General features: G+C 47.4%; 1 protein-coding gene across 1 annotated transcript; it reads right to left on the reverse strand.

Annotated features, from left to right (window-relative positions):
- LOC119399993 (uncharacterized) lies at nucleotides 1-24,547 on the reverse strand. Its single transcript, XM_037666900.2, has 15 exons — nucleotides 24,378-24,547; nucleotides 23,037-23,203; nucleotides 19,654-19,793; nucleotides 18,015-18,083; nucleotides 14,095-14,255; nucleotides 12,538-12,639; nucleotides 11,711-11,989; nucleotides 10,197-10,340; nucleotides 8,917-9,083; nucleotides 8,120-8,200; nucleotides 3,422-3,724; nucleotides 2,837-2,912; nucleotides 2,591-2,735; nucleotides 769-842; nucleotides 1-182 (listed from the first exon to the last, which is right to left on the reverse strand). The coding sequence occupies exons 1-15, from the start codon at nucleotides 24,473-24,475 to the stop codon at nucleotides 32-34; spliced, it is 2,157 nt and encodes a 718-aa protein (XP_037522828.1). The 5' UTR covers nucleotides 24,476-24,547; the 3' UTR covers nucleotides 1-31.
- Nucleotides 24,548-24,808: the final 261 nt, after the last annotated feature.

The raw sequence follows: 24,808 nt of genomic DNA on the forward strand, positions 1-24,808 counted from the left end.
TTTTCCTAGAATACATATTTATTGTTCTACACTACGATTGATCTTTTGTATGCTGTCTCTGCTCTTCTTGCAAGCCGTACACCGCCAAAAGTGAGTCCGACGAGGGGTCGCGACCTAGAAACCGCCGGAACACCTCGCTGCCGCTGACCATGCCTCCGAGCTCCAGAAAGGTCTCCCGGAACCTGCGCACAGTGTGTCAATGTCCAGCACGCCATCCATGTGAACTCTTTTGCGGTGGAAATCCCAGTAATCCGCACTGCAAATTGGTGCTGTCCGTAATTCGGTCATTTAAATCAATATTTGTGTGTGTCATGATAGGCTTTGTGTTCTCTCACTGTGCAGATACTCATCATCCGACACTCATTTCACGGTCTAACATTGTGGTATGCATTTTCATCAATAAAGTTGTTTCCATCCATATGCATTTTCAGAGGACAGATGTAGTGTCGAACGTCGACACTAGGTGACTTTAATTGTGTTCGTCGGTAATCAAGAGATGGCGCCACCTCTTACTGTATATATGTGCGAGTGCATGCCGGAATAAAGTAGTGCTTGCGTCGCACGGGTTTGAGTGCATTCGTCGTCCTCAGTGGTGCCGCGTGCCGACACTATACTTCACACCTCGGTTAACAATGCTGTTACTACAGCACACCTGGCATTTGACAGTTGTTCCGAGACAAAGTGCACGTTTTGTTTCCATATATTGAGTTGGTGCTGTTTGACGCTAAAGGTGTGAAACTGCACGTTGACTGCACCAAGCAGACTTACCTTTTTCCTACACTGCTGACGTCAGATGAGGTCTCGGCCTTTTGGAACTCACCGAGCACATCTGCGGCTATCATCTGTGGCATAGGACAACAAGACGAATGAGACGGAATTCATTATAAGTGACAAGACTAACCTCCCTCAAAACTAACCAACCCTGGTGATAACACAGGTGGATGATTGTTCCTACTGCTGGAACAAATTTAATTTGTATACAGTTAAACCTGTCTATAACAAACCTCCATACAACTAATTCCTCGATGTTGTGAAGTTTTGTATTCCCCGCCATTACTCCATAGAAGCACACGTATTTGCGACCTCTATGTAAGAAAGTGGCAGCGGGAGACACCCTTGATATAAAGAATTTTCGCCGCCGATAACCTAGGGATTTTGCCCTGAATTTTGTCATTTCAGCACGAGCAGGAGACGCATGCATCTTCTGTGGTTGCCCCGCCGACGAGAATGCGAATCAACGGTCGCAGTCGCCCGAGAATGCAGCCCCGGGCGACTGCGCGGCGAGAACGAGCACTCGTTTGTGCATGCGGGTGCGCGCGAGGCGGGCAGGCGAGGCCTGCGCTTTTTGAGCTAACTTTCTTGCCGCTGCAGACGCAGGCGCAGGCGTGCCCACCCCCTGCTGGATGAGGTTTCTTCAATCCTCATCCAGCCACTCATGGGTGTCACCAGCTAACCAAGCCGGCTTTCTCAAAAAAAAAAAAAAAAAAAAAAGATTGGCTTTTGTGTTGGCAGCACCACTATTAGGTTGTTGCAGTAGTCTCTGAACTGCTCTTCGTTAAGGTGACGCCACTAAAAAAAAAAAAATCCTTGCTCCGTGTCGCTACGTTTCAAGTTCGCGCCGCATATGGAGTTCGCTATTCGTTTTCGACACCGTGAGCGCGTGCGTGGTTTCACTGTGTGCGCATGGAGCAGCCCCTGACGATGTGCAGCTTTTGTGATTTTTTTTAATGCTGACAACTGTGTTGTCACTACCGAAGAGATGTCAGAGTGTCCGCGACCACGGTGACGATGACTGATCTTCGGAGGTCGACTCGTCACTGTCGTCATGCGCTTGGCTGTCTCACGCCGCGCAGCGGATTTGTGAAACCGTGACCTCAGAGATTGGCTCCGGCAATGTGCCGTCGTGTTGCCGGAGCCAATGTTGGAAGCCACGGCTAGACAATGAGGAGCAGCGTCGTATTGATGTCCTACGAATGTTCAGTATTGTCATCCCTCACAAACAAGCAACAGAGCAACATAACGCAGTTTTTTGCTGCCAAATAAATGTTTTGGGTGAGCTCTACCTTCAGTTCCTCTTGTGTTTAATTTGTGTTTGTTTTCCGAATTTTCGTGCTAAAACTGGATATAACGAAAGCCTGTTTATAAAAAATTTTTACGGGAATTTGTCAATTTCGTTATATCCAGGTTTATAATTTGAACAACAAATTGGTTTATCTCAGGCTCACTCGACACTCAGATCCACTGAAATTCTACAAAGCCGAAGTCACGTGGTCTCAGACTCACAACAATATTACTCAGCCAGACTCCCATTCAAACTTGTAAGAATTCCACTCAGCCCCCTCACTCATACACTCTTTGGGAGACCCAACTATACGTGGCCTAACCACAGCAAGTGCAGAACACAAATGGTATGCTACTCGGGAGCTGCTGGTTTCATTTATTTCATTGTGCTCCAGCATGGATGACTACAGCCACCTCAGGGAGCCGAAGGAAACCAGCGAAGCACGTGACCGGAGCGCGGACGTTTTTGTTGACGGACAAGAAAAAGACACGGAACCCTAGCCATATACAGTTCCACTGTAAAGCTCACCTGAGCCCAGAGGGGGCAGAATTGAGCGGCCGGTGCCGTGAGGAAGCTGCTCATCGAGCAGAGGCGCTTCTCGGCAACCGTGTCGTTTGCCACTGGTAGGAATTGCGGCCACAGGTTTCGACTCAGGTCGCCCCAGAAGTCGCCCCTGCGAGTCATGCCGATAAGACGTTTGCACTGTGAGGTGGGAGTGGCGGTGCAAACGGACCTGCATTTGCCTGAGCAAGTCACGAATTGGACTGCACTCACCGGGAATGGAGTTCCAAGTCCAACTTGGAGTAGTAGAGCTGCCAACAGAGGTCCCACGCCACAAGGTGCCTGTCAGCTGTCAAAGGCAAAGGAAGCCACGTGGAGCAAAAAAAAAGGATGCAAGTCAGTTCGAGGGTTACGCATCTCACTCGACAACTTAACGGGAACACCTCTAATCAACCATATGGACGCATGAAGCAAGCGGATGCTGTCTACACCGTAGTGTAACAAACACATATGACATTTATTAGCATATGTGTTTCGACCACGTCACACTGGGTAGCCACAACCCAAACCTTGATAGCCACTGACTGCAATGTTTGCTAAACTGATTAGAATCAGGTCAGTATAGTTGTTTGCGGCATACTCGCCCCTCATGTCTGAGCACAAGATATACAGTCGAGCCCGCATATATCGAACCCACATATAATGAATTATTGTGTGTATCGAACAGTTGTAAAATCCTCTTGAATATATTTTCAATATATAGTACAGAACTCTTTTGCAATCCCCTTCAGATTCGATATATCCGGGTTCGACTGTAGTATGTAGTTCGCCAGTGTAGTAGCATCTTCAATGTCGTACCTGCCTTCAGGGCGTCATGCATTTCGGTGGACAGGGGTTGGGCAGCCAGGCGTGCGGCAAACTGGTGCTGCCCCAACAGCAACAGGCGCAGCACGTTGCTGCACACCTGCACCCGGTCCCACTCGATGCCCCGGCTTCCCGACATGTGGCCGTGCGTCGACCGGCTCAGGCAGTTCTGCAGCACGTGGCCCATCTGGTCCACCAGCAGGCCCAGCTCCCCGTACGACAGACCGGCCACAGGTGGTCCCGGCACGCTCAGCACTACGTTGGCCACCGGCAGGCTGCCCAGTAGGACGCTGCGCCCTGTGTGAGAGGTGTTGAAGTGTCAGGGGCGTCACAGCAGTGTCACGAATGTCATGTGCAGGCTGCCCCAACGAAGTGTTGTACCCTGAAGCGGTGCCGAAGAACACCCTGAAAGGCACAGAACTGGGATTCTGGAGAACTGATTCGCAATACCCTGTAGGGTGGTAGTTTGGGCTATTTGGTGTTGCATTATTACCGAGGGGGTTACCGTAATTACTCGAATCTAGGCCGACCCCGATTCTAAGCCGACCCCCTAAAGTCCGACGCCCGAAAAAAAAAAAAAAACTTACCTCGAATGTAGGCCGGGTAAAATTCACAAAGAGAAAACATTAGGGGTGTGCGAATATTCGAAATTTCGAATATTTTTCGAATAGTGTTTGCTATTCGATTCGATTCGCACTGAAATTTTACTATTCGAACTATTCGAACTTCCCAAAAACAAATACAGTCGCCGTCTGATTGAGAGTGACCACTTCAGATTTTTCAATATGCTTCACCTCATTACACTCTCGTATTGCGGCAAAGCTGCCTTTCAAGCTCCGTTACGGTCGAACTTAGCCAAGACACGGTCAACATCCGATTGCAAGTAGTCCCTAGATTTTTCAATATGCTTCACCTCATCACACCCCCGTATTGCGGCAAAGCTACCTTTCAAGCTCCCTTACGGTCGAACTTGGCCAAAAGAGTCAACGTCTGATTGGAAGTGGTCCCTAGATTTTCAATACGCTTCACCTCATCACACCCTACGGTCGCAAATGTATTAACTCAAGAAAACGCTGGTTCTAACATGGAGATGAAAGATGTGGCAGAGGTGGGGGCTCAATTAATGCTGTTTTAGACCTGAAATTTGGGCTGAAAGTCCAAAAAATCGGACGCCGAAGCTTTTTAGCATCCAAAAATTCAGATATTCTTATATATCAATGTCTACAAGGCAGATTTGGAACCCTGGACTTGAAGAGAGCACACCCTTGTCCGCCACATCAGTTGGGCTTCCACAGAAGTTGAAAGAGAAGGAGAGGCTGAGAAAATGGCATCTTTGCCTATCACGTGTAAAGTGTTGTCGGCAACACTTTGGTTGCACCAAATCATGAACATAAATACGATTCGGCCTCTACATTGCCTCATTCTTGATAAGACAACTATGAAACACCACCCCGCCAGCGCTTCATCAACCTAGCAAAAAGAAACACTTTCATGTTGCTATCTCACAAGAATATGCTTAGAGATTCTCTGCAACTTTTTTCTGTAATTTCACTTTGAAGTATTCGAAAAATGTTTGACAAATATTCGAAAATTATTCGAAAATTATTCGATTCGATTCGCATTCAATCTTTATTATTCGAATTCGCTTCGCACCCAAAATTTTGCTATTCGCACAGCTCTAGAAAACATTTATTGAAAATATGAAAATGAAACGGAGCAGTTGGTTTATCATCAAGATGCCGCGCTCATTCCGAGTCGTCGTCGCTGATCTCTTTGTCGCTGTCCTCAAACAGTGCGCAATCCTCGGTGCCATCAAGCGCATTTGATATGCCGCACTTCTTGAAAGAGCGCATGATCAAAGTTCCTGGGATGTCGTCCCACGCTGCAGCCACCCAGCCTGCCAACTGAGACAGTGATGCCCGCTTGATGCGGCTCGTCGGCGTCAGCTGGTGGTCCTCGGTGCTTAACCAGTCTGCCACCGAAACACCTTGCTCCCTTGAAAGCACCCTCGCCGTCACCTGGAGCACTTCCGTTGTCACTGGAAGGGCAGCTGCTCGCTGCGTCCGAACGAAGTTGGCCAATGCCGTCTCCATTTCAGGGTGACCGCCTTTCCGTGGACCAGTAAAAGCCATCCTCGTTACGGCGCACGCGAAGAGCTTCTCCCGTTGGCCCCTCCAGCGACAAACATTCTTTTCGTCCACTCCAAAATCCCGCCCGGCTTGAACGTTGGAGGACGACTCCGCGGCTAGCACAACTTTTCTTTTATACGCCGCACTATAATGCAGGGTTGCCACTGACGTTCGAGTAAATGTCGCCAAAAAACGAGCAGAAAGTCGCCAAAAGTCGCCACTTTTTTTAGAAATTTCGCCAAAAACGTCGCCATTCTAGGTGTGTGCGGCATATCCTAGTAATAGGAATTTTCACTGATGTATAGCCCCGTAGAATACAGTGCCATTCAAAGCCCTTAAAGTATCTTGACATTTCTCAATGCCAGGCGCATCGCCCCTTCACCATGGGAGTGCTTGGTGCACCTGGTTCTCCGACTAGCCGCAAGATGTGCGCGGAGGCGCAAGTATGAAAGGATAAAACGCTCATGATATCCTTCCATCCCTGTCCGCTCGTTTCAAAGGTAAAAGTGTGGTAAACCTTGGGCGAAAGCCGCGAAGGCGTTGTTTGTAGACAGCTTTACATCCCCTCATATGAAAAAAAAAAGGATTAACAGGTTTATTGAAAGTAGTAAGACAGATATCTTACAGGTATCATTCATTAGTGAGTCTTATACCTTTCAGTGTGAACTAATATAATACCGGACGCCACTGTCCCTTTCATATACATATAATCACTTATATCTACCCACGTCAATCCAGTGCGTTATAATTGAACAGGTAGATATTGTAAAATGTTATATAGCAATTGTTTTCATTGCACACACTCACCGAGAACAGTAGAAAATGCTTGAATAAATAAATTTTTTAGCTGGTCGTTGAGCTCAACGACCAGCTCTGGGCGGTCCGGCAGGCGGAAGATGCCGCCCGAGTGCAGGGACTCAGCGCCGCCATCTGAGGCCACCAAGACCAAACTGCCGGCCAAGTGCTAATAAAGTTTCTTCTCTCTCTCTCTCTCTCTCTTGCACGAACACCCGCGTATCCGCCCATCTTTGCTATACGAGCTCGATTAGGGGATACCGCAGCGGTGAATAGGTCGCCAAGCTATTCAGAGTAGTTAAGAGCTTTGGCGGAACAAATGGCCGGAACACACGACCAACCCGTCATCTAGCCCTTTCAGAAGCGAAACTTTAGCGAAGCTCTGAAGCATCTAGATGAATCTAGATGAATTGAGTTAGAAGCATCTAGATGAATTGAGGAGATACACACGAGTTACAGGACGGACATACAGAACGGCACGTAATGTGCACCTCAAAACCCAGAAAATTACAGAGAATAGTGTCGCTCATTCATTGAGAAGGCACTGAGCTTAGGATGCATAACTCAGTGGAGACCTAAGCTGAAAATCACCAAAAATTCGCCATGTCGCCATTCATAATTTTAGGTCGCCACGGGCCTCTCAAATTCGCCAATTTGGCGAAAAGTAGCCACCATTGGCAACCCTGCTATAATGACTACGCTCGTTTGGCGCCATTGAGCTACGCCACACACAGCCCACTCGAAGCGAGACTCGAACTGACGAACGGCTCGCCTCAACACTCGCCACAAAGATAAAAATGGCGGCCTCGCGTGCGTACTTAAGCCAGGTGTTGGCTCGGCTACTAACGGCTACAATACTGTCTAGGTGGCGCTAGTTTTGCAACACTTTTCTCAATGAAAAATGGCGCCTTTTTCAAAATCCTCGAATCTAAGCCGACCCTGGAGTTTGATACAAAGAAATTCCGAAAAAACCATCGGCCTAGATTCGAATAAATACGGTAAGTGCCAAAACGCCAACGTGGACTAGGGTGGACAAACGACAGGCGCTTGTCTGCCCTAGTCCATGTCATCCTTTTAGCGCTTAACCCCCCTTGGTAGTACACTGTAGGGGCGCAAAGAAGCATCAAAGGTATCGCTCAGCAGTACATTGGCCACCGACAGGCTGCCCGGCAGGACACTGCGACCTGCACAAGAGGCATCGAAGTGAAGGAAGTGTCCGTCAGGCAAGGTGCTATGCCTGGCAGGGGCGTCACAGAAATGTCACGAATGTCAATGGCAGGCTGCCCCAGCAAGGTGTTGCACCCTGAAGGGGTGTCAAAGAAGCGTCAAAGGCATCACTGGCACACTGCATAGCAGGGTGTTACGCCCTGAACAAAGGTGTCAAAAGAAATGCCTACACTCTAAAAGAGAGACAAAAAACAAAAAAAAGATTGCTGTCTCACCTGAAAGGCGAAGCACTGAGGCAATGCATTCAACACCTACACAGGGTAAGGCACGTAGTTTTACTGGCCTTCTATATTGAAGTGTACGTTCGTGAACTAATTATTAAAACGAGTGTTATGTTGAGGCAGACCTATATGTAACTCACGCAACGGCCACAAATACTGGTTTGTGTGACAATGGCGTGACAAACAGTGCAAACAGAAGTGACCTAAGGCACCAAGTTGCTTCTCACATCTTTAAGATAACGCAAGCCGCTACGTCCAGTAGCATGATCAAAACTGGGATCCCAAAGTGAATGCGCCGAATGTGCCAGACTTCCACTCACCCCTGGCTGGCTCCGTCCAGCTTCCCATGTGCTTGCCTGCTCGTGCGTACGGGTCCAGGAAGAAGCTGCCCGCTAGCTCACCTGCAAGCACGCGGCCAGATAAAAAAAAATAATTATTCGTACCAGAGCATGCCTTGCTTCCAGTTGCATTTCAGCAGGATGATTAAAACAACTTGAGCGGCACTGCCAGGAGGTAAAAATCCGACTGCAACATTCAGTGCATAACTTGTGCTTTGGGGCAACGCAAGAATATACTGCCGCGGCGCAGTAAAGTTGGAGGCGAAATTCGCGGACTGCCCGACCTTACACCTTGTTCCTAAATTTTACGACAAAAGCCTTAGATGCCTCATCAAACTCAAAAAGTGACTGTCTGCGTCAACATGTGTGATGCAAAAAATCATCATCAGGTGATGAAGTCACCCTATCACCCTATAAGGTCGTCATGACGTCACAGGTCGCCAATATTTGCAACTTCATGATGACATCACTATGATGCCATGTAACGTGGCGTCACACGATATCATCACATGACGGCGTCACTTGGTCAAAGGTGGGCCGATCCCAAAGGCACTACAAAACCACGTGAGATACAGAAAGCTTTGGGGCGGTAAGGGGGATGCCAATACAATCTATTGAGAAGAAAAAGAAGATGGCTTTTGCCTTCCGGTCACCTTGGGGAAATGCATAAGGGACCACGCGACTTTTTCTTTAAAATATGGAATGCAGATTACGCAAGTGAAAAGCATGATGCACCGAGCGAAGCACGTCTGGCACTGGGTTCTCCATGCCACACCCACCTGAAGGATGCAGGATTTCAAAAGCCCGCACATCAGAGTGCCACGCCTTGGCTGCCAGCTGCGACGACTCCCCGACGGTAATGCCTAGCAGGTCGTGCAGCACCTGCCAGAGGCTCTCCAGCACAGCCGGCAGTGGGAAGTGTTCCCGCACCGCTGCTTCGTCGAACCTGCACATGCAATAGCAGTGTACTTCGTGAGGGTCCCGGGTGTAAACCGTGCAGGCAGAAGCAAGCGACAGTATTATCACACAGTGTACAAACGAGGTGACAGCAATGCAATTAATCAACTTTAAAAGCCCTTAATTGGGCAAACTTACGCATGCAAAAGCAGGAAGTAGCTCAATGGATGCACCCTAATTAAATTATGGTTTTGACGAGTCCAAATTACAATGATCAGAGAATTTTTTACTTCGTCCTTAAGTGTCTTAACGTTTGTGGATACCTGGTCGCTGGAGCCATTGATGGCAGCAGCAGAGATGGTAGCGGCGTCTTGTGGTGTTTTGTCCAACTACAGTACACTTTAATTTTTTTTTTTCAGTCGCGTCAGTGTGTCTAAAGAAAATAATGAGAGTACTGTTAGTTGATCATCTCACTGTCAATGCTTCACACAGAGTCAGTAGAGTGGGTAAGCCGCTGCTGTGTTAGTCTTGTGGGTCTCTGGTTAGGCGCTGTGTCACCAGGTGTCGCTACCAGCATTGCAAGTCACATACATTTCTCCAGTAAACCGTAAGAACATTGTCTGAGGACAAACAAAAGTTCTCTATCATGAGGCATGCTGTAATGGGGCATTGCAGATGAATTTTGTCCACCTGGGGTTCTTTCAACATTCCCTAGAATCTACATGCATAGGCGTTTATGGTTTTCACTCGCACTGAAATGTGGGCACCGTGGCCGGGAACTTAACCCACGATTTCACACATGGTAGTGCAATGGCATAGCTGTCATGCCAGTGTGGCAAGTTAGCAGCTCTGTCACTCCCCGCCGCTTATACGTGACATAGAAGTTTTGTGATGGCCTGTGCGCAGCACAGCAAATGTTCTTGAACAAGTCTAAATCTGAGCATTGACAAGTAGGACGATAGCTGCACAGCTCTGACAACACACTGTTCTCAACGTAGAAGTGTTGTGAAGTTATATCAGACCCTGTGCACAGTTTTGCCAGTGATTCTGCACCATTTTGAAAGCTCTCAACTTACGACACACCAATGGAGTGTTATGGTTGCCGTGCCGTTATAAAGCCACAGCAGGCTACGCGGTGACGCCAGGCAAGAGCGGTCCTCACCTGGCCAGCAGGGCTTGGCGCTGCTTACGACGCCAGTAGGGCACGTCCCACAGTTGCAACTGGTCTCGGAATCCCCGCTCCTGACAGAAACCTGTGAGTGTCTGGAGCTCTTCCTGCGCCTTTGGCCGCACCTGCTCCGCTAAACTGGGAGAGAGAAAGAGATTGGCTGACTTGCGAGACTTAATTAAAGGGACACTGAACAGAAGCACTAAATTTACTAGAAGGGGAAAGGTGCACCAGACGCCGGGCACTGCATTGACAGTCACCGAAACCGAGATTACAGGCCGAGTTTCCGACCACAACCCGTCTTCGGTAGGGCGAAACGTGATGCTGCAAAGTGATGCCGATTGAAATGTGGCGATTGTTCGACGTGCATGAAAATGTTGCGTGCGAACCATCCAGCAACGCATTTCCTCAGAGCATGGATAATGTGACACCAGTAAAAGTGCTTATTCGCCGAAATTTGATGAATGTGCAGTTTTGTACCGGTATAGGAATGAAGAAATGCGCCTGATGATTGAGGCATGGCATATTGAGAATACACTCAAACCTCGATATAACGAACTCGGATATAACGAATAATCGGTTATAACGAAGTAAATGAAGAATAGTCTTGTCATAGCTACAGTGTTACAAATAAAGGTTTATAACGAATTTTTGGATATAACGAAGTTATTTTCGTGGCAGATGTGACTTTGTTATAATGAGGTTTCAGTGTAGTGGTAGCGAATGCGTGAGCCAACCGTCGATTAATTTCCATATAGATGAAATCAAACGCCTTAACAGTTATCTTTCACGTAGACTCCCACGCGTGCTGGATTGATAGGTTCGCCTGTTGCATGGGAATGTGCAGATAAGTTTTCGTGCCGTCTTTTCTTTCCGCTGTTGTGCGTCTCTTCAGTTGTTAGTCGGCGTTTGTGGTGTCCTGACTTCTTTCTTGTGTCCGTGTTTGCACGCCCTGTCTTTTTAGAATGAATACTTACCAACTAGCTCAGCTTTCTGTTAGAGTAAGCTCAACTGCTTGACATGAACATGTTGGTGTCAGTATAAATCTCGCTATTAGAGGTGAGATTGTGTTTGGCATAAGTGCACGAGCCAACATTACACCAAAGTGACACAAACCGAAGACTGTAGCAACAAATGTAAGTGCATCACTTATCCCCAAATTGGCACATTTCGTTCCGCGAGCACTGTGCACGCTGCGCCAGTATGCATCACAGAAGCCCCAAAAGAATCCATGAATTTTGTAACTTTTCTTGCGTGTTGATCAATATCAGGTTTGGGTGACATTTTAAGGAAACGCTTCTTTCACGGGTGATACCTTTTTTTCTCAATTCTTTAAGAATGTTGCGATAGTAAACGATGCTGTATGGAAGGTGCAATGAATGCTCTGTTTCGTGGCACTGCTGTGTACTGTGTCCCTTGTTCTTCGAGCCCGGGAGAACACACAAACTGCGACACCCAAAACAAACACGTTGCAGAACACTGTCACACGCTTAAGCGTTGACACCCACCTGTCGAGGAACGTGTTGACCCTCTCCGTGCTGCCGGCCATCTTGGTCTCCATGGAGAGGGCGGCGAAGTGCGGGTACCCAAGCACCTTGGCCTGCGCCTGCCGCTGAGAGCGAATCTCCTCGATGGGGAGGCTGTTCTTGTGTTTTCCTGTGGTGCCCCGCGAGTGGTACGCCTGCCAGATGTTCCACCGCTGTAACCGGTCCCCGCAGTGCTGCAGGAAACCCCGGTACGTCTCCTCCTCCAGGGTGGCCAGCCAGGGACCCGTTGACGGTTGGCTCCTGCAAGAGCGTGCTGTGTTTGTGCCCCTTGCCTTCTCCATAATGGTGCAGGAATGTTTGAAACTTTCGAACAACAAATTCAGCACCGCCCTATTTGATTTGTCTTTTGAATCAGATAGTCCTCGTTCATAGATACCAATTTTACAAAAATTTATTAGGGTGAAAGCCGAAATAAGTTATCAAATGTGAAAATTGACTGTCAGCATCAACACAACTGATGCAAAAAATCAACACATGACTATGTTATCATGACGTCACAGATTGCCAAAATTTGTGACGTCACCATAGTGGGCCGATCACAGAGGCAGTGCAAAGCTAGGTGTGGCACAGAAGGCCTGCAATGCCTCCAATCCTGGAGGCAGCGCAATATCGTGTTAGGTGCAGAAAGCTTTCGGGGGGGGGGATCAATAGATCGGTTGAGAAGAAAAAGAAGACGGCTTTTGCTTTTGAGTCGTCTTAGGTGACTGCGTAAGAGACCCTGTGAGTTTTCGTCATCGATTTAGTTGCGCCATTCGATTTGTGTCTGAACGAAAGCAAACGTGGCTCACTTGTCGACCGCCATCCTCCTGACCAGATCCTGGGGCAAGTGCTTCACCAGGTCTCCGTCGACACGGTGCTTGAATTCGTTGGTGGACGCTGCCACATTTTGCCTGCACCAGACAGACTGGCCGGTGAATTCGCAGCCAGTGCATCTAACCGGACCGGTGTGTTACGTCCCACAATGCTGGTGCCGGTGTACCAGCAGGGACAGTGCACCAGATCCAGTCACATAGACACATTGTTACACATACCTGAAAAATCGGTGCGAACACGACGGAGACACAAGACTACACAGTACGAGTGCTTGCCCACCCTCTGCCTTACTGCAACTGTCAGACAAAACCAAATGAATCCAATGGGCAGTTAGGCCAGGTAAAAGCACAGGGGACAATAATTGTTGTCTGTAACTGCAGAGTAGTAATGATGACTTAAACTGAATTAAAGTGGACGAAAAGTCACCCTTTCCGTCGGTGGCCATGGAATTTACGCGAATGGCATGTTCGATGGTCTACCAATTAAGCTACGACCGAAGGCACTTCCCCGTAGGTATTTTAGGTATTTATGTACGTGTAATCCCTGGGATTGTTAGCCAGTGCCACTCGTAGCCATGGCGGAGAGTGTGGAACACTCCTTTTGCCAAAAAAATGTCATGTGGCACGTGACCTTTGCACGAGGTGGCAGCTGGGCAATAAAACCTCGCATGCTAACCGAAGGCATTAAGTCTTCGAATTACGGTTGTTGATTTGGATCCCACAGATAGAAAATGTGATTTTTTGTCCACATTAATTAATTTCAATTTATGTCATATTACTACACTACAGTTAAAGGCAACAATTAACTTCCCCTATGCTTTCCCTGGCCTAATTGTCGGTTGGATTCGTTTGGTGGTGTCTGACGAAGAAACGGGCAGATTGAAAAAAATTCCTCTTCTATCGTACACACACAATGAGAAACTTGCCTGAGCCATCATGAAAGTGAAAGGGAAAAAAAACACCCGATGACCTCTTCGTCTATAGTGAGTGACAAGAACCAAGGGAACCAACAGGCTCAATATTTTGCTGGCTACTGACCACGTGGGGCTAACAGACAATGTAGCTGAGAAAAGCACAGTGGAAATTTACCCATCTCCTAAAAATTTAACTGCAAAAATGTTAAGGAAAAAGGTTTTGTAGACAAGTCAAACACTGTAGAGAGACTTGATAAAAACCGTCAGAACTTTTTCAGTCTTTTTAAAATATTCGCTGCTGCCTCAAAGGAAATTCAACTATGGGGGTTAATGTTGCTGCCGAATTGGATTGAGTATGCCAACATGTCATAATAATTTAACAAAATACTTTTGTTCACACACACGAAATGCACAAAAATGCCGGCGCTCACGTTGTCTTGATTTCTTCTCCTGCACCCGCGTTTGCGCGCCTACCTTCTTTTATCAAAAATATGGCGTTGTGCCCTACGTTAATCGAAACTTTGTGGGCGTTTACCCACCCGCAGGATTCTCAGGTTTCAATGGCAGAAACGCGAATCTGAAAAAGGTAGGTTTTTCCATTTCGGCAGCGAGCACTGACCGGAAGGTCTGTGCCTCCTTCTCGATGCGGCTCACGGCCTGCCCCAGCAGCGACTGCTGAGGTGTCGGGAGGTCGATGCCCATGAGCCGGGCCTCGAGGCAGTGGCGCTGCACGATGCGCTGCTCCTCCTCCGTGTACCGCTTCTCGTCCTCAATCAACTCCTGCAACAAAAAAAGACGTGGCGAGTCCACTCGTATCGATAACTTCCTCCCACGGTGCAGCCGTCATTCCAACTTGTCGTCCTGAGCATGGCTTGCAGCGCACAAAAAACACAGACAAAGGTAGAATGAAGATGACTGGCAGAGCGCTGACTTACAGCTGGCATTTATATTGAAGAAATGCAACGGAATGTAAAGGAGACGTGACGTCATGACAAAAATAAAAAAGGCAAAAAATGTCACAAGATATGATAGGAAAAAATATGCGGCCAGCTCCACTTGTGAACACCATCGAAACAGCGAAGCTGATGCCCTCCTTCGTCAGGCTCACCCTCGCCCACCTTTGGTGCGCCTCTCACTGGTTCGCCCTTTCCGCTGAGCCTCGACACTCCCCCTCTTGGCGCGCCTCTAATTTGTTAACCCTTTCCACTGAGCCTCACCCATCTCCGCTGAGCCTCGACACTCCTCCTCTTGGCGCGCCTTAATTTGCTGACTCTTTCCACTGAGCCTCGACACTCTTCTTGGCGCGCCTCTAATTTGTTAACCCTTTCCACCGAGCCTCACCCATCTCCGATGAGCCTCGACACTCTTCTTGGCGCGCATCTAATTAGTTAACCCTTCCCACCAAGCCTCACCCATCTCCGCTAAGCCTCGACACTCCTGTTGGCGCGCCTCTAATTTGTTGACCCTTTCCACCAAGCCTCACCTGTCTCCGCTGAGCCTCGACACTCTTCTTGGCGCGCCTCTAATTTGTTGACCCTTTCCACCGAGCCTCACCCATCTCTGCTTAGCCTCGACACTCCTCCTCTTGGCGCGCCTCTAATTTGTTAACCCTTTCCACCGAGCCTCACCCACCTCGGCGCGGCGCAGCCCTTCCCTTTCTTACCGACTTCCACTCTCGCCACATCGCGAGGCCACGTGACCAGCGCTACGCCATCAACGAACACAGAAACCTCGACTAAGAACATCTTTGCTGTTAATATCTACCATTAGCATACATCATGTGTGTCGGTAATGTGCAAGGCGCAAAAATTCAAGTTCTTTTTCTCCCAGTGCAACAGATGGCACACTTAGGCACTGCGTACCCAATCTGGCAATCTGGTGAAGTGCGAAACAAATGATGCCAATGAGATTGCCAGGCCTAGGCATGTGTGCACTGTATCGGGAAGTCTGGTATAGCCGATTTGCACAGTTTCCCACTAAGACTATTAGAGCGAACTCTGGGACTGTGAGCGTTCAGACACCGTGGGAATGATAGCAGAATAAGCGAGGATGTCATGAAGTAAACCCCACAATATTTCATACTGGCATTAGTGCATACAGTGGGACCTCGTTATAATAAAGTAGCACGGGGGCCATAAATTAAGGCTCGTTCACACCGGCGACTAGCAATGGTCGCGCGACCGTTTGCGACTGGCGGTCAAAAAGCGACTCAAAGTGAGCGATGTTCACACCTGCATGCGACCTATATATGTCGCCACATAAAATTCACATCTGCTCGTATATAGCTCGCATTGCCATTGCCCCGTAAAATAAGGTGACGTCCTGTTCCTGCGCATGTGATTGGCTCGGAGCTTTGCGACTGCAGTCGTGCGACTGAAAAATCAAGCAGCGAGCGACTGAGCCAAAGCAGTCACTTTGCGACCAAAACGGCCATTTGCGATCAGTCGAGCCTTTAGTTCCTTATATCCGATATTCGTTGTAACAGTACCTAGAAATTGGCACAAAAAAATTGGCAATCTGGCTCGTGAGAAAATCCTAGATACAAACACGAATTATTCTATGCTTCAACCCCACTATAAACTTCAACTGCACAAAGACTTCAATCCCACTTATCCCCTTCAGGCGCCAATTATAATAGACTGTCTGCAAATGTGTCAAATTTACACACCATTATTCCAAGGCACTCTATATTTCTAGAAACAAAACAAGGTAATATGTTGTTTTGTGCAAGTTGCAGCAATTAACTGTAATTAGCATGTAATTAAATATCCTTTTATTCTGCAGTCAGTCATGTTCCATTTTCCCATAAAAAGAATGAAATCTTAAGCTCAAAATGCCCACAATTTCTTTTTGGCTGCATCCATTTCGAGCAACAACAATGAGAGTGCCATCAAATAGCTCATTGAACATGTTAGTGTCTTCAGCAAAGTGATCCTTTGCAGCAATAAGTAGCAAAATTAAGTTGAATGAGCGCTAGTTATCCACTCGGGAAGTGTGTACAAATGTGCACACTGCTTTTCAAGCCAGGTGAAGTGACATGCGGTGCGTGACAGGCCTCTATATTTGATGAGTACAATCGTACACACCACCGCTGAAGGGGTTATATTTGTCTCCTTACGGCATTTCAACCTAGATTGACCGAAACACGAGAAGGTAAAATTAAAACAGAACAAAGTTTGTTTGCAAAACAGGCCTGAATTCACATTTATTTCAAGAAGGATGAGACCACATTTTTAGCCAAATTTTTAACGTCACAACATTTTTTAAAAGAAATGTGGTTGTGAACTGTCTTTCAATAATTATTTTGCTTTTTATGCTACCTTTTGAGTTTTAAGCATCGGGCAAACTAAATACAGTAGAACCCCGCTGTTACGTTCCTCACTGCTGCGTTTTCCCGGCTGTTACATCGTTTTCCGCCGGTCCCGGCATAGCTCCCATAGGATACAATGTATTGGGAACCCCGCTGTTACGTCGTAACTGTCGGACCGTTCCCGTATGATACGTCGCGAAGTGCGCTCGGAGCCGAGCAAGTGACTACCGAAGAGAGCGGCCATGGCGCATTTTCTCGCAGTTTTTCCTGGTTTGACCGTAACATTAGCCGCATTAGAGGCGCAAGCAACAGGATCTTTCGATTGATGCAAACAAAAGCATCGCCTTCGAGATTCGCATTGCAAAGATGGCGTCTATGACGTAGTTGCTGGCGAAAGCAAGGCCTTCGAGATTGGCATTTATTATTAACAAAAGCATAGCCTTTGAGATTTGGATTGCACAAACATGGCGTCTATGATGTAATTGCCCGCGAAAGCAAGGCCTTCGAGATTGGCATTCACTTCTGCCATCGCGTTGGCGTAGACTCATCATCGTTATTTGTGGGAGGACGGGAGGAGTTCGAGCTGGTTAGAGCTCGCATGGTCGTGCGCGCGGTTCGCGGTCGGACTCGCCGTGCTGGTCGTGATTGCGTGTGCCTAGTTCTTTCATGCCTACAGCTATTGGTGTTAAAAAAAATCACATACGTTGATTACATTTCTATGGATGAGGCCGTCCCCAGCTCCGCGTTTCTATCCGTCGACTAGATCGCGGCTGAGCGCGCCAATTTTCGTGCTGCTCGTAAGCATTGAAATAAAATTCTGTACTATATATTTATAAATATTTTGACGTTTTTCCTGTTTTTCGGCTCTTGCGTTTCTCGTCTCTTACGTTTATTTCTTACGGTCCCTTCAAAAACGTATCAGCGGGGTTCTACTGTATATGTTCGTTATAGCGAACATTGTGGTGCTGCTCACGTTCTTGGTTTCGTTATAATAATAATTTAAGCCACTGAAATGAAGTATAGCCAACGAAAGTTCGTATTTAGTTCCCTACGACCAATAATTCGTTATATATCAGTGTTCGCTATAACGAGCTTCAACTGTAACAAATACACGGTTATGATGCGACAAAACCATTTTTGTTTACGTTGCTACTTCCCTATAATGATGTCTGATTGTACTAAACCTCTTGTGACACGAGTGCAAGGCACACTCGAGAATGAAGGCTCACCTTGACAGCGTGGTAGATGGGAAGGCTCTGGTACTGCCTGGACAGTGCTCGGTGCACCCGTGCCTGTAGCTGCAAAAGACAGTGACCCGACCTTCGTTTAGAATCAGGTGTAGACTTCACAAACTGGAAGGATGTATTTTATTGCAATAGCAATTATATGGACACTCGACAGGTTCTTGCTGTCAGCGTCGCCGTCACGTTCCGTATAAAGTCTAAATCGATAACATCCCCCTGCGCATCGTATGTTCTACCCACGGGTAAAAGCGTGTGAGCAGGGGCGACGAACGCGGCTGGAGCAGAAATGAAACGAGCCGACCCAATCTCCGTTACACAGACAGCGCATGCGATAATATCACCCGCTTGCGAGGCCTGTCGTTGAATGCTTCTCAAGCAGTGAGGAAACACCCCGCCCGTCTTCAAGGCACATGAAGGAACACGGGGGGCAAGGATGTGTTGTGCGAGCAGCAACTGTGAACTTTGATTCTAAGGGTGTGGTCGCGATCACTGGTGCGCGTGCTATCTCGGCAGGCATCAGCACACGGCTCGTATGCCCTTCTATGTGCCATGCTCTCAACGCAAAGAGACTGTGCGAAAATCGCATCTCTCCCTGTAATGCCACAGAAACTGCTCCCCGTAAGTCTTCTACCATGAGAGCCAGCGAGTTGCTGTGTTAGAAGAGCATCTGCAATGTTTCGTGCTTGCTTGAGAGTACACATTCTTGTGGCAGCGCTATGCATGCCTCTTGTGCGTCACTCGCACAAGACAGTTAGCATCGGCCATTGAGGCTTCGGAAGAGGTGTGTTTGGAGAAGAGACACTTGTGCGCAGAACGTTCTAGCGGACACCTTCCTATTGCAACTACTTTTCTGGGCACAAGTTCGCCCACAATAGCCCTTTGAGGCACGCATTATGATAGACTGCCTATAAATGTATGAAATTTACATTTGATGTCAAGGTTCTGGAGACCAAATTAAAACCATGTGCGAGTTTTAGAATAAGTTATAGTGTATACTACAGCAACTAAGTGTAATTACAATGTAAATAATTATCTCATTATTGTACAGTCAGCCTTGCTATCTTTCTTACATAAACTGAATTCAACGACCCACTCAAACTGCATGTGACAGTTATCTGCAGCAAGGAGCGTTCCTAAAGAGGTAAAAAAGTACTTTAAAATTCCTGCCGAAACGCCTCACGTCTCGTTAAACACGGTACTGCCTTCATTAAAAGTGATCGTGCGTAGCAAAATATTTCACCCAAGAAGTGATATAAAGGAACTTCAGGTAACAGGAATGTTTAAATCACCATGAGCTCAGTTTTTGCGGTCTCCTGCTTGCCAATGGAGCACAGAAGTGACAAAAGTAGGTTGAGTCTCCTCATGAGTACGTCGTGTCGCAAGGGGTAAACTAGTCTTTGTGCTTCCCCTTTCGCAATACGTTACAGTATCGCCTGGTGCAGCAGCATAACAGATGATCAAGCGACTGCCAAAATGCCGTTACTTCTGGCAAGTTGGTAGAGGCAGGCAAAAAACGAAACGGAGAGGGATGGAGGGCGGACGGGGAATGGGTTTACCCTTACTGGATCTGCCAGAGGAGCCATGTTACAAAGTTAGTTAGGCAACACGTGCAGATTGAACTAACCCTTTCGTACGCCTGGGCGATCTGTTCCGTCTGATTGACCAGGTACATGAGGCGGAGCACGCTCCAAGCCGACTCCAAGGGGGCAGCCAACCTCTCCAGGGGCTCCATGACGGACTTGAAGGTCTTCACATAGGCTCCATCTGGAGCGGAAAGATAATCAGGATTACCTTAGTGCAAATTATTTGTAAATTTCGGTTAGTACGGATGCGCCTTCCCGCTTGGGTCAAGTTGCTATACGCGAAGGTGCATTCAACAGACTACATGAGGTCTTTCTCTTTTTGACGAAATTGATACACTCGAGTGATAGTAGTTTGAATAAACGAAAGAAGGGGAAGTTAAGGGCTTGTTTTTCTTTGTTAGACACGACCAAATTAAGATTAGTTTGAATAATAATTTAAGGCCAATTTTAATGACATTTTGCTTTGCCTAAATTTGTTATGAGTGAGTATAGCATACACCACCGGCACAATTTTAGCAAGACCACAGGTTACTCAAGCATTGAAGCATGGCAATTTAGGGCTAAGTAATGCACGTGCTTTCATTTTTCACCATCTTCAGTTTGTGTCATATCAGGGTATTTACAACTCGAACACTTACATCAGAGCCACCAATAAGTGGCCAGATTCGTAGCGACATGACGCCATTATCTCGAGCAATTGCACATACTTGTCATAATGTTAAAGGTTTCAATGTCACGTTGCAATCCGTGGGCACTGGGCATTTTAAACGTAAATGTCTGTAGGGCGGCTCCTTTTCATCCAAACAATCTAGCACTGGGCTTTGCATGCAGTCTAAAATGTTGTCACAGTCGACTCTTTAAGTGCAGTCTTTAAAGGGCCCCTAAACCACCTGAATTCAATGATGATAGAATGGTTTCTTCCTCGCCTTTACTACCCTTCCTACAGGCGCTATCTCCTCCTCGATGCTTATTTCTTTATAAGATATGTGGGCAATGTCAGCACTGTGTTAAGCCTATCAGGATTTTGCACTTTTCGACTACACGCTGTTACCTGCACTCGCGCAGTTGAAAACGTACAAAACGAAGCGAAATCTGCCTTTTTCAGGATGCCCATGCACATGCGCTCTCCCCTAGCAGAAAAGTCGCAAAAGGTCTCCCCATCTCGGAGGCTTTGCTTTTGGCAATAGACCTTATGCAAAATTGCTGCCATCTGTCGGAGGTTTCACGAAGCTACCCATTCGGCGCCATGTTGGAGGCTTGTGTCCGAATCATATTGCTGTCGCTGCTATAACTTCTTGCTTGTATCTGCTTTGATAGTGGGAAATCGGGGCATAAAAACGTCAGACGAGTGTGTAAGGGCCTGTACACGTTACCGGTATTTCCTAGTTATTACAATGACGGTAATTAGGTGTAAAGAACTGCCTCAAAGCGAGAAGAAAATACAAGTTTGACACCGCGAGTCACATGTAGGCCCGCCGTCGTCGAGAATGAAACTTCGCGCTAGGTTACAAATTTGGTCTGTCTGTTTTCAATGTAGCGAATAAAGCGTTGTTAGCTATCTGAATATCATGCGTGTAGTATAGGATGGATGGGAAGAAGCGTTAACGTGCGACACGGCTAGGCACAGCGATGACGGAAAGAAAGTGCTGTAGACCCAATTTAAAACGTATTTCGTAAGGGACAGCCTATGTCGAGATGATGTATTGTGCATCTAACTTTAAATTAAAGGCGTGGTCCTCCTTTTTATTTTTTAAATAAAAATTATTTCGCAGCTTTAGTCACCGACGTATGTTATGTATAAAATTACTGCACGATTAAAATGTAAGAGATTTGCACATCTCACGCACGTAAAAAGTGAACATGAAAAGTGTTGTGTCTCCAAGCAGTGCAGATGGCGATCAGCTGGTGTTTTATTGAATATCATTCCGACATGTGTTCCTATATAACACGATACGCCAAAATCACGTGCACATCGTCGCTTTCGGGGCCTACTGGTGCCTTACAATGTCAACCAGTAGCGGCAAGGGAGTTTTGCGTCGCCGAATGAACGCCTGCGAAACCACCAGCGGTAGCGCACCCACGGTCGAATTCAGCACATTTCCCGGAATGGCATTTTTTTAGTTTCATAAGAAAAGTACCATGCACTTGAAGCACCTGTTAAAATTTCCTAGCACACGGGGGTGGATACAGGACTTTTCCGAAGGGTGATCAGCTTTTGGGAGCAACTGATGTGTTCTTCTGGGGGTATAAATTAAACAAAAAAAAGTAAGGGGTGCGGGGCGGTCAGGATATCCGGGCCACCCGTCTGAATCGGGCAGTGATACCACATTAAATGCTTGAAAAATACGCATAGTGAAGCAATACGCGCGCTAAGCATCCCACCAAACGCTACCTTGTTAAACTCCACAATCGAAAACAAACTACAAACAACACGCTGCAGCACAATCGGTCCGTTCGCTGAGAATCAATGACGCGCACGAGCTACTTGTCTAACATGTAATTGCTATCGCAATGCAATGAACAAGGTAATGTCAACAGCAGTGCAGGCATGCGCGAGTAGCCACGATGCGGCTTTGAAGCTCGTACACGAAGCGGGTTTGTCTGTGCCTAGCACACGGCGCGAAAACTGTCTCGTTCTGGCATGACATGAAAGAGTGTTCTCTGATGAGTGCCGATGCTGTCACATACCGCATATATTAAGAACGGCGAGCATAAACACGGCGTTAGTCATAAGCAGCAGCCGGAGCAACGAAACGATCTGCTTATTGTCGTCGGCCGTGAGGAAATCTAATAATATGAAGGTTAGTTTCCTGAAAACCTTTTTTTCAGCTCCGCAATTTCCTCAATCTGAGCAACACGGCACAAGAAAATATGGCGGCATTGCCGCTCTTATCAGTCGCCACACGTTGATACGCACGCTCCGTGTGTGCACATGCGGAGCGCGCTTAGCCTTCAACATGGCGGAAACGCGCACGGCGGCCGTTAGATGGCAGTAATTTTGCATAAGGTCTATACCGGTTGTCCCGGCCCCTACCAAACCCTAACCAAAACGGCAGAGGGCAGCGCAGGAAAATGAAAGAGGCGGATTGGTTGATGGCGCACAATAGTCATGCGAGACATGGCAGAATGGGTGTGTGATTGCATGGCAAAGCAGGGTATGAGACAATTCACAACTGATATCCGTTGTATGCGGACCAAGTGAGGACTTATTTCCTCATGATGTCCCGTGAACAGACTGCCGAAGCCACGGATTTTGTCGAAAATAAGAGAAATGCCAGCAAAGAATAGTGTGCTAGTTCTTTTCTGAGGTTGTTTGGGGGCCCTTTAAAAGTGGATCGTCACCGACCCCTTTAGGTCACACTCGAATCTCCCAAGCTTTGATCTCGGAGCGGTGAGCTAATGGAGCCTTGCAGTTGCTCCTCACCTTGCAGTTGCTCCTCCAGCTGCGACACGCCGGCCTCGAACTCCACGAGCAACTTGCCAACGGCATTGTAGCACTGTGCTCCCGTGAGGTGTGCATACTCTGGTGGCTCGGCTGTGAACCGCAGCAGAGGGTTGGTGTCGGCTGTATCCTCGGGCACCTCAGGAACCCTGCGCGGCAGGTAGCCAGAGATACGTTAAGGAGACAAAATTGAGAAAGACGATTTCCCGCAGGTACCAGTAAACTATCCTTTTGTGCAGTACCAAAAAAGAAAAAGAAAAGAACCACCACTCTTGCCTCGAGAGACTGTTCGATAAGCCAGAAAAATCACATAAAGAAAAACGGTGTTGGTGCCGCCTCGATTATATTAATTTTCTTATATTGCTGCGAAACTGTGGAATACTTTAGCATCACATCATCCACATGCTCATCCATATGTGCGGATTCATACAGATGTTCATATCACCGCATGACATGGATGTCCATGTGATACTGTGATTATATTAATTTTTCTTATATTGCTGCGAAACTGTGGAACACTTTACCGACCTTATAGCATCGTATCATCCACATGTTCATCCATATCTGCGGACTCACATGGATGTTCGTATTATCGCATTATATGGATGTCCATACGATGCGGTGATTCGGCCCTCCATGTTCGAATCATTCCGTATCTGCGATCCGCATGCGAAATTTTTCGATAGGGATTATACATGGGATATATCTCTAAACACCGAGTTGGCAGTGCGCCAGCTCGCGATGATGACTACTTGAAGGTCGTGCACGGCGTGGTTTTATGGAACTGTTGCTAGTACCGACCGCATTGTCTGGTGTACGTTCTTGCTTCACCCTCGATAAATCGCGACACCGTTACTAAAGTCACCGTGTCGCACTGCCTAATCAATACATCCCGTAAGACAGCGTGAAAAACGTTCACCCAACATACCCAGCAGTCCATTAGGCAATGCTTATAGAGACAATAAAGCTAAAATCATAGCAACGACTAAGCAAGTCCGGCAAGCGAGCGTTTGTGAAGAACTTTCGGTGGATCCATCCAAGGTTTCAACAGTTGTCCTTCCTTCAGGGCCCGGACATTTTGAGCGAGTTCATCAGAGAAGCGAGCTCAACTTAGAACTTGCAACGAGGTAATCTATTCCGCACAACGATTAACACACGAAGGGTTTCGCTGAAAGCGGCGCTATGTATCGTTTTCGCTTTCTCTGTAGAGACGCACGAAACTGCGTTGGTTTTTCATCTCTCTCGCGGTGCACTGACGCTCAGGTCAGCGGTTCACTTCAGTGCACAAGGTTGGGTTGCGTTATAAGACCCACGGACACTTACAGGACGATGTACTTGTGCCGTTTCTGCGATCCAACGACGCCAAATCGCCGCGCTGCCGCGGTCAAGGCTCTGCGCGAAGACCACATGAGAGCGGCCATGTTTTGAGTTTGAGGCCGGCAAGTTGCGGCAAGTTGCAACTTCCGAGTGATCTCGCTGAACACAAAGTGACGGTTAACTTCTTGTCTACAGGTCGTAATTGTTTATTGAAGCTACGGAATGGGTGTATAGATGCTTGTGGATCAGGTAATGTTAAATAGGTGGGGTTTCGAACTCACGCCTTAAGCCGCATGACAGGCCGAGCACTGATTATTAGTCTCAGAGGCAATGCTTTTACGTGCTTCACGGCCGAATACAATCTTGGAAGCTCATAGAGCCACATACACATTTAGCCATTAATAGCCGTTCTGCATTGTAGCTAATAATAGCCATTC

Source organism: Rhipicephalus sanguineus, chromosome 7, assembly GCF_013339695.2.
Source record: "Rhipicephalus sanguineus isolate Rsan-2018 chromosome 7, BIME_Rsan_1.4, whole genome shotgun sequence".
Classification (NCBI taxonomy): domain Eukaryota; kingdom Metazoa; phylum Arthropoda; class Arachnida; order Ixodida; family Ixodidae; genus Rhipicephalus; species Rhipicephalus sanguineus.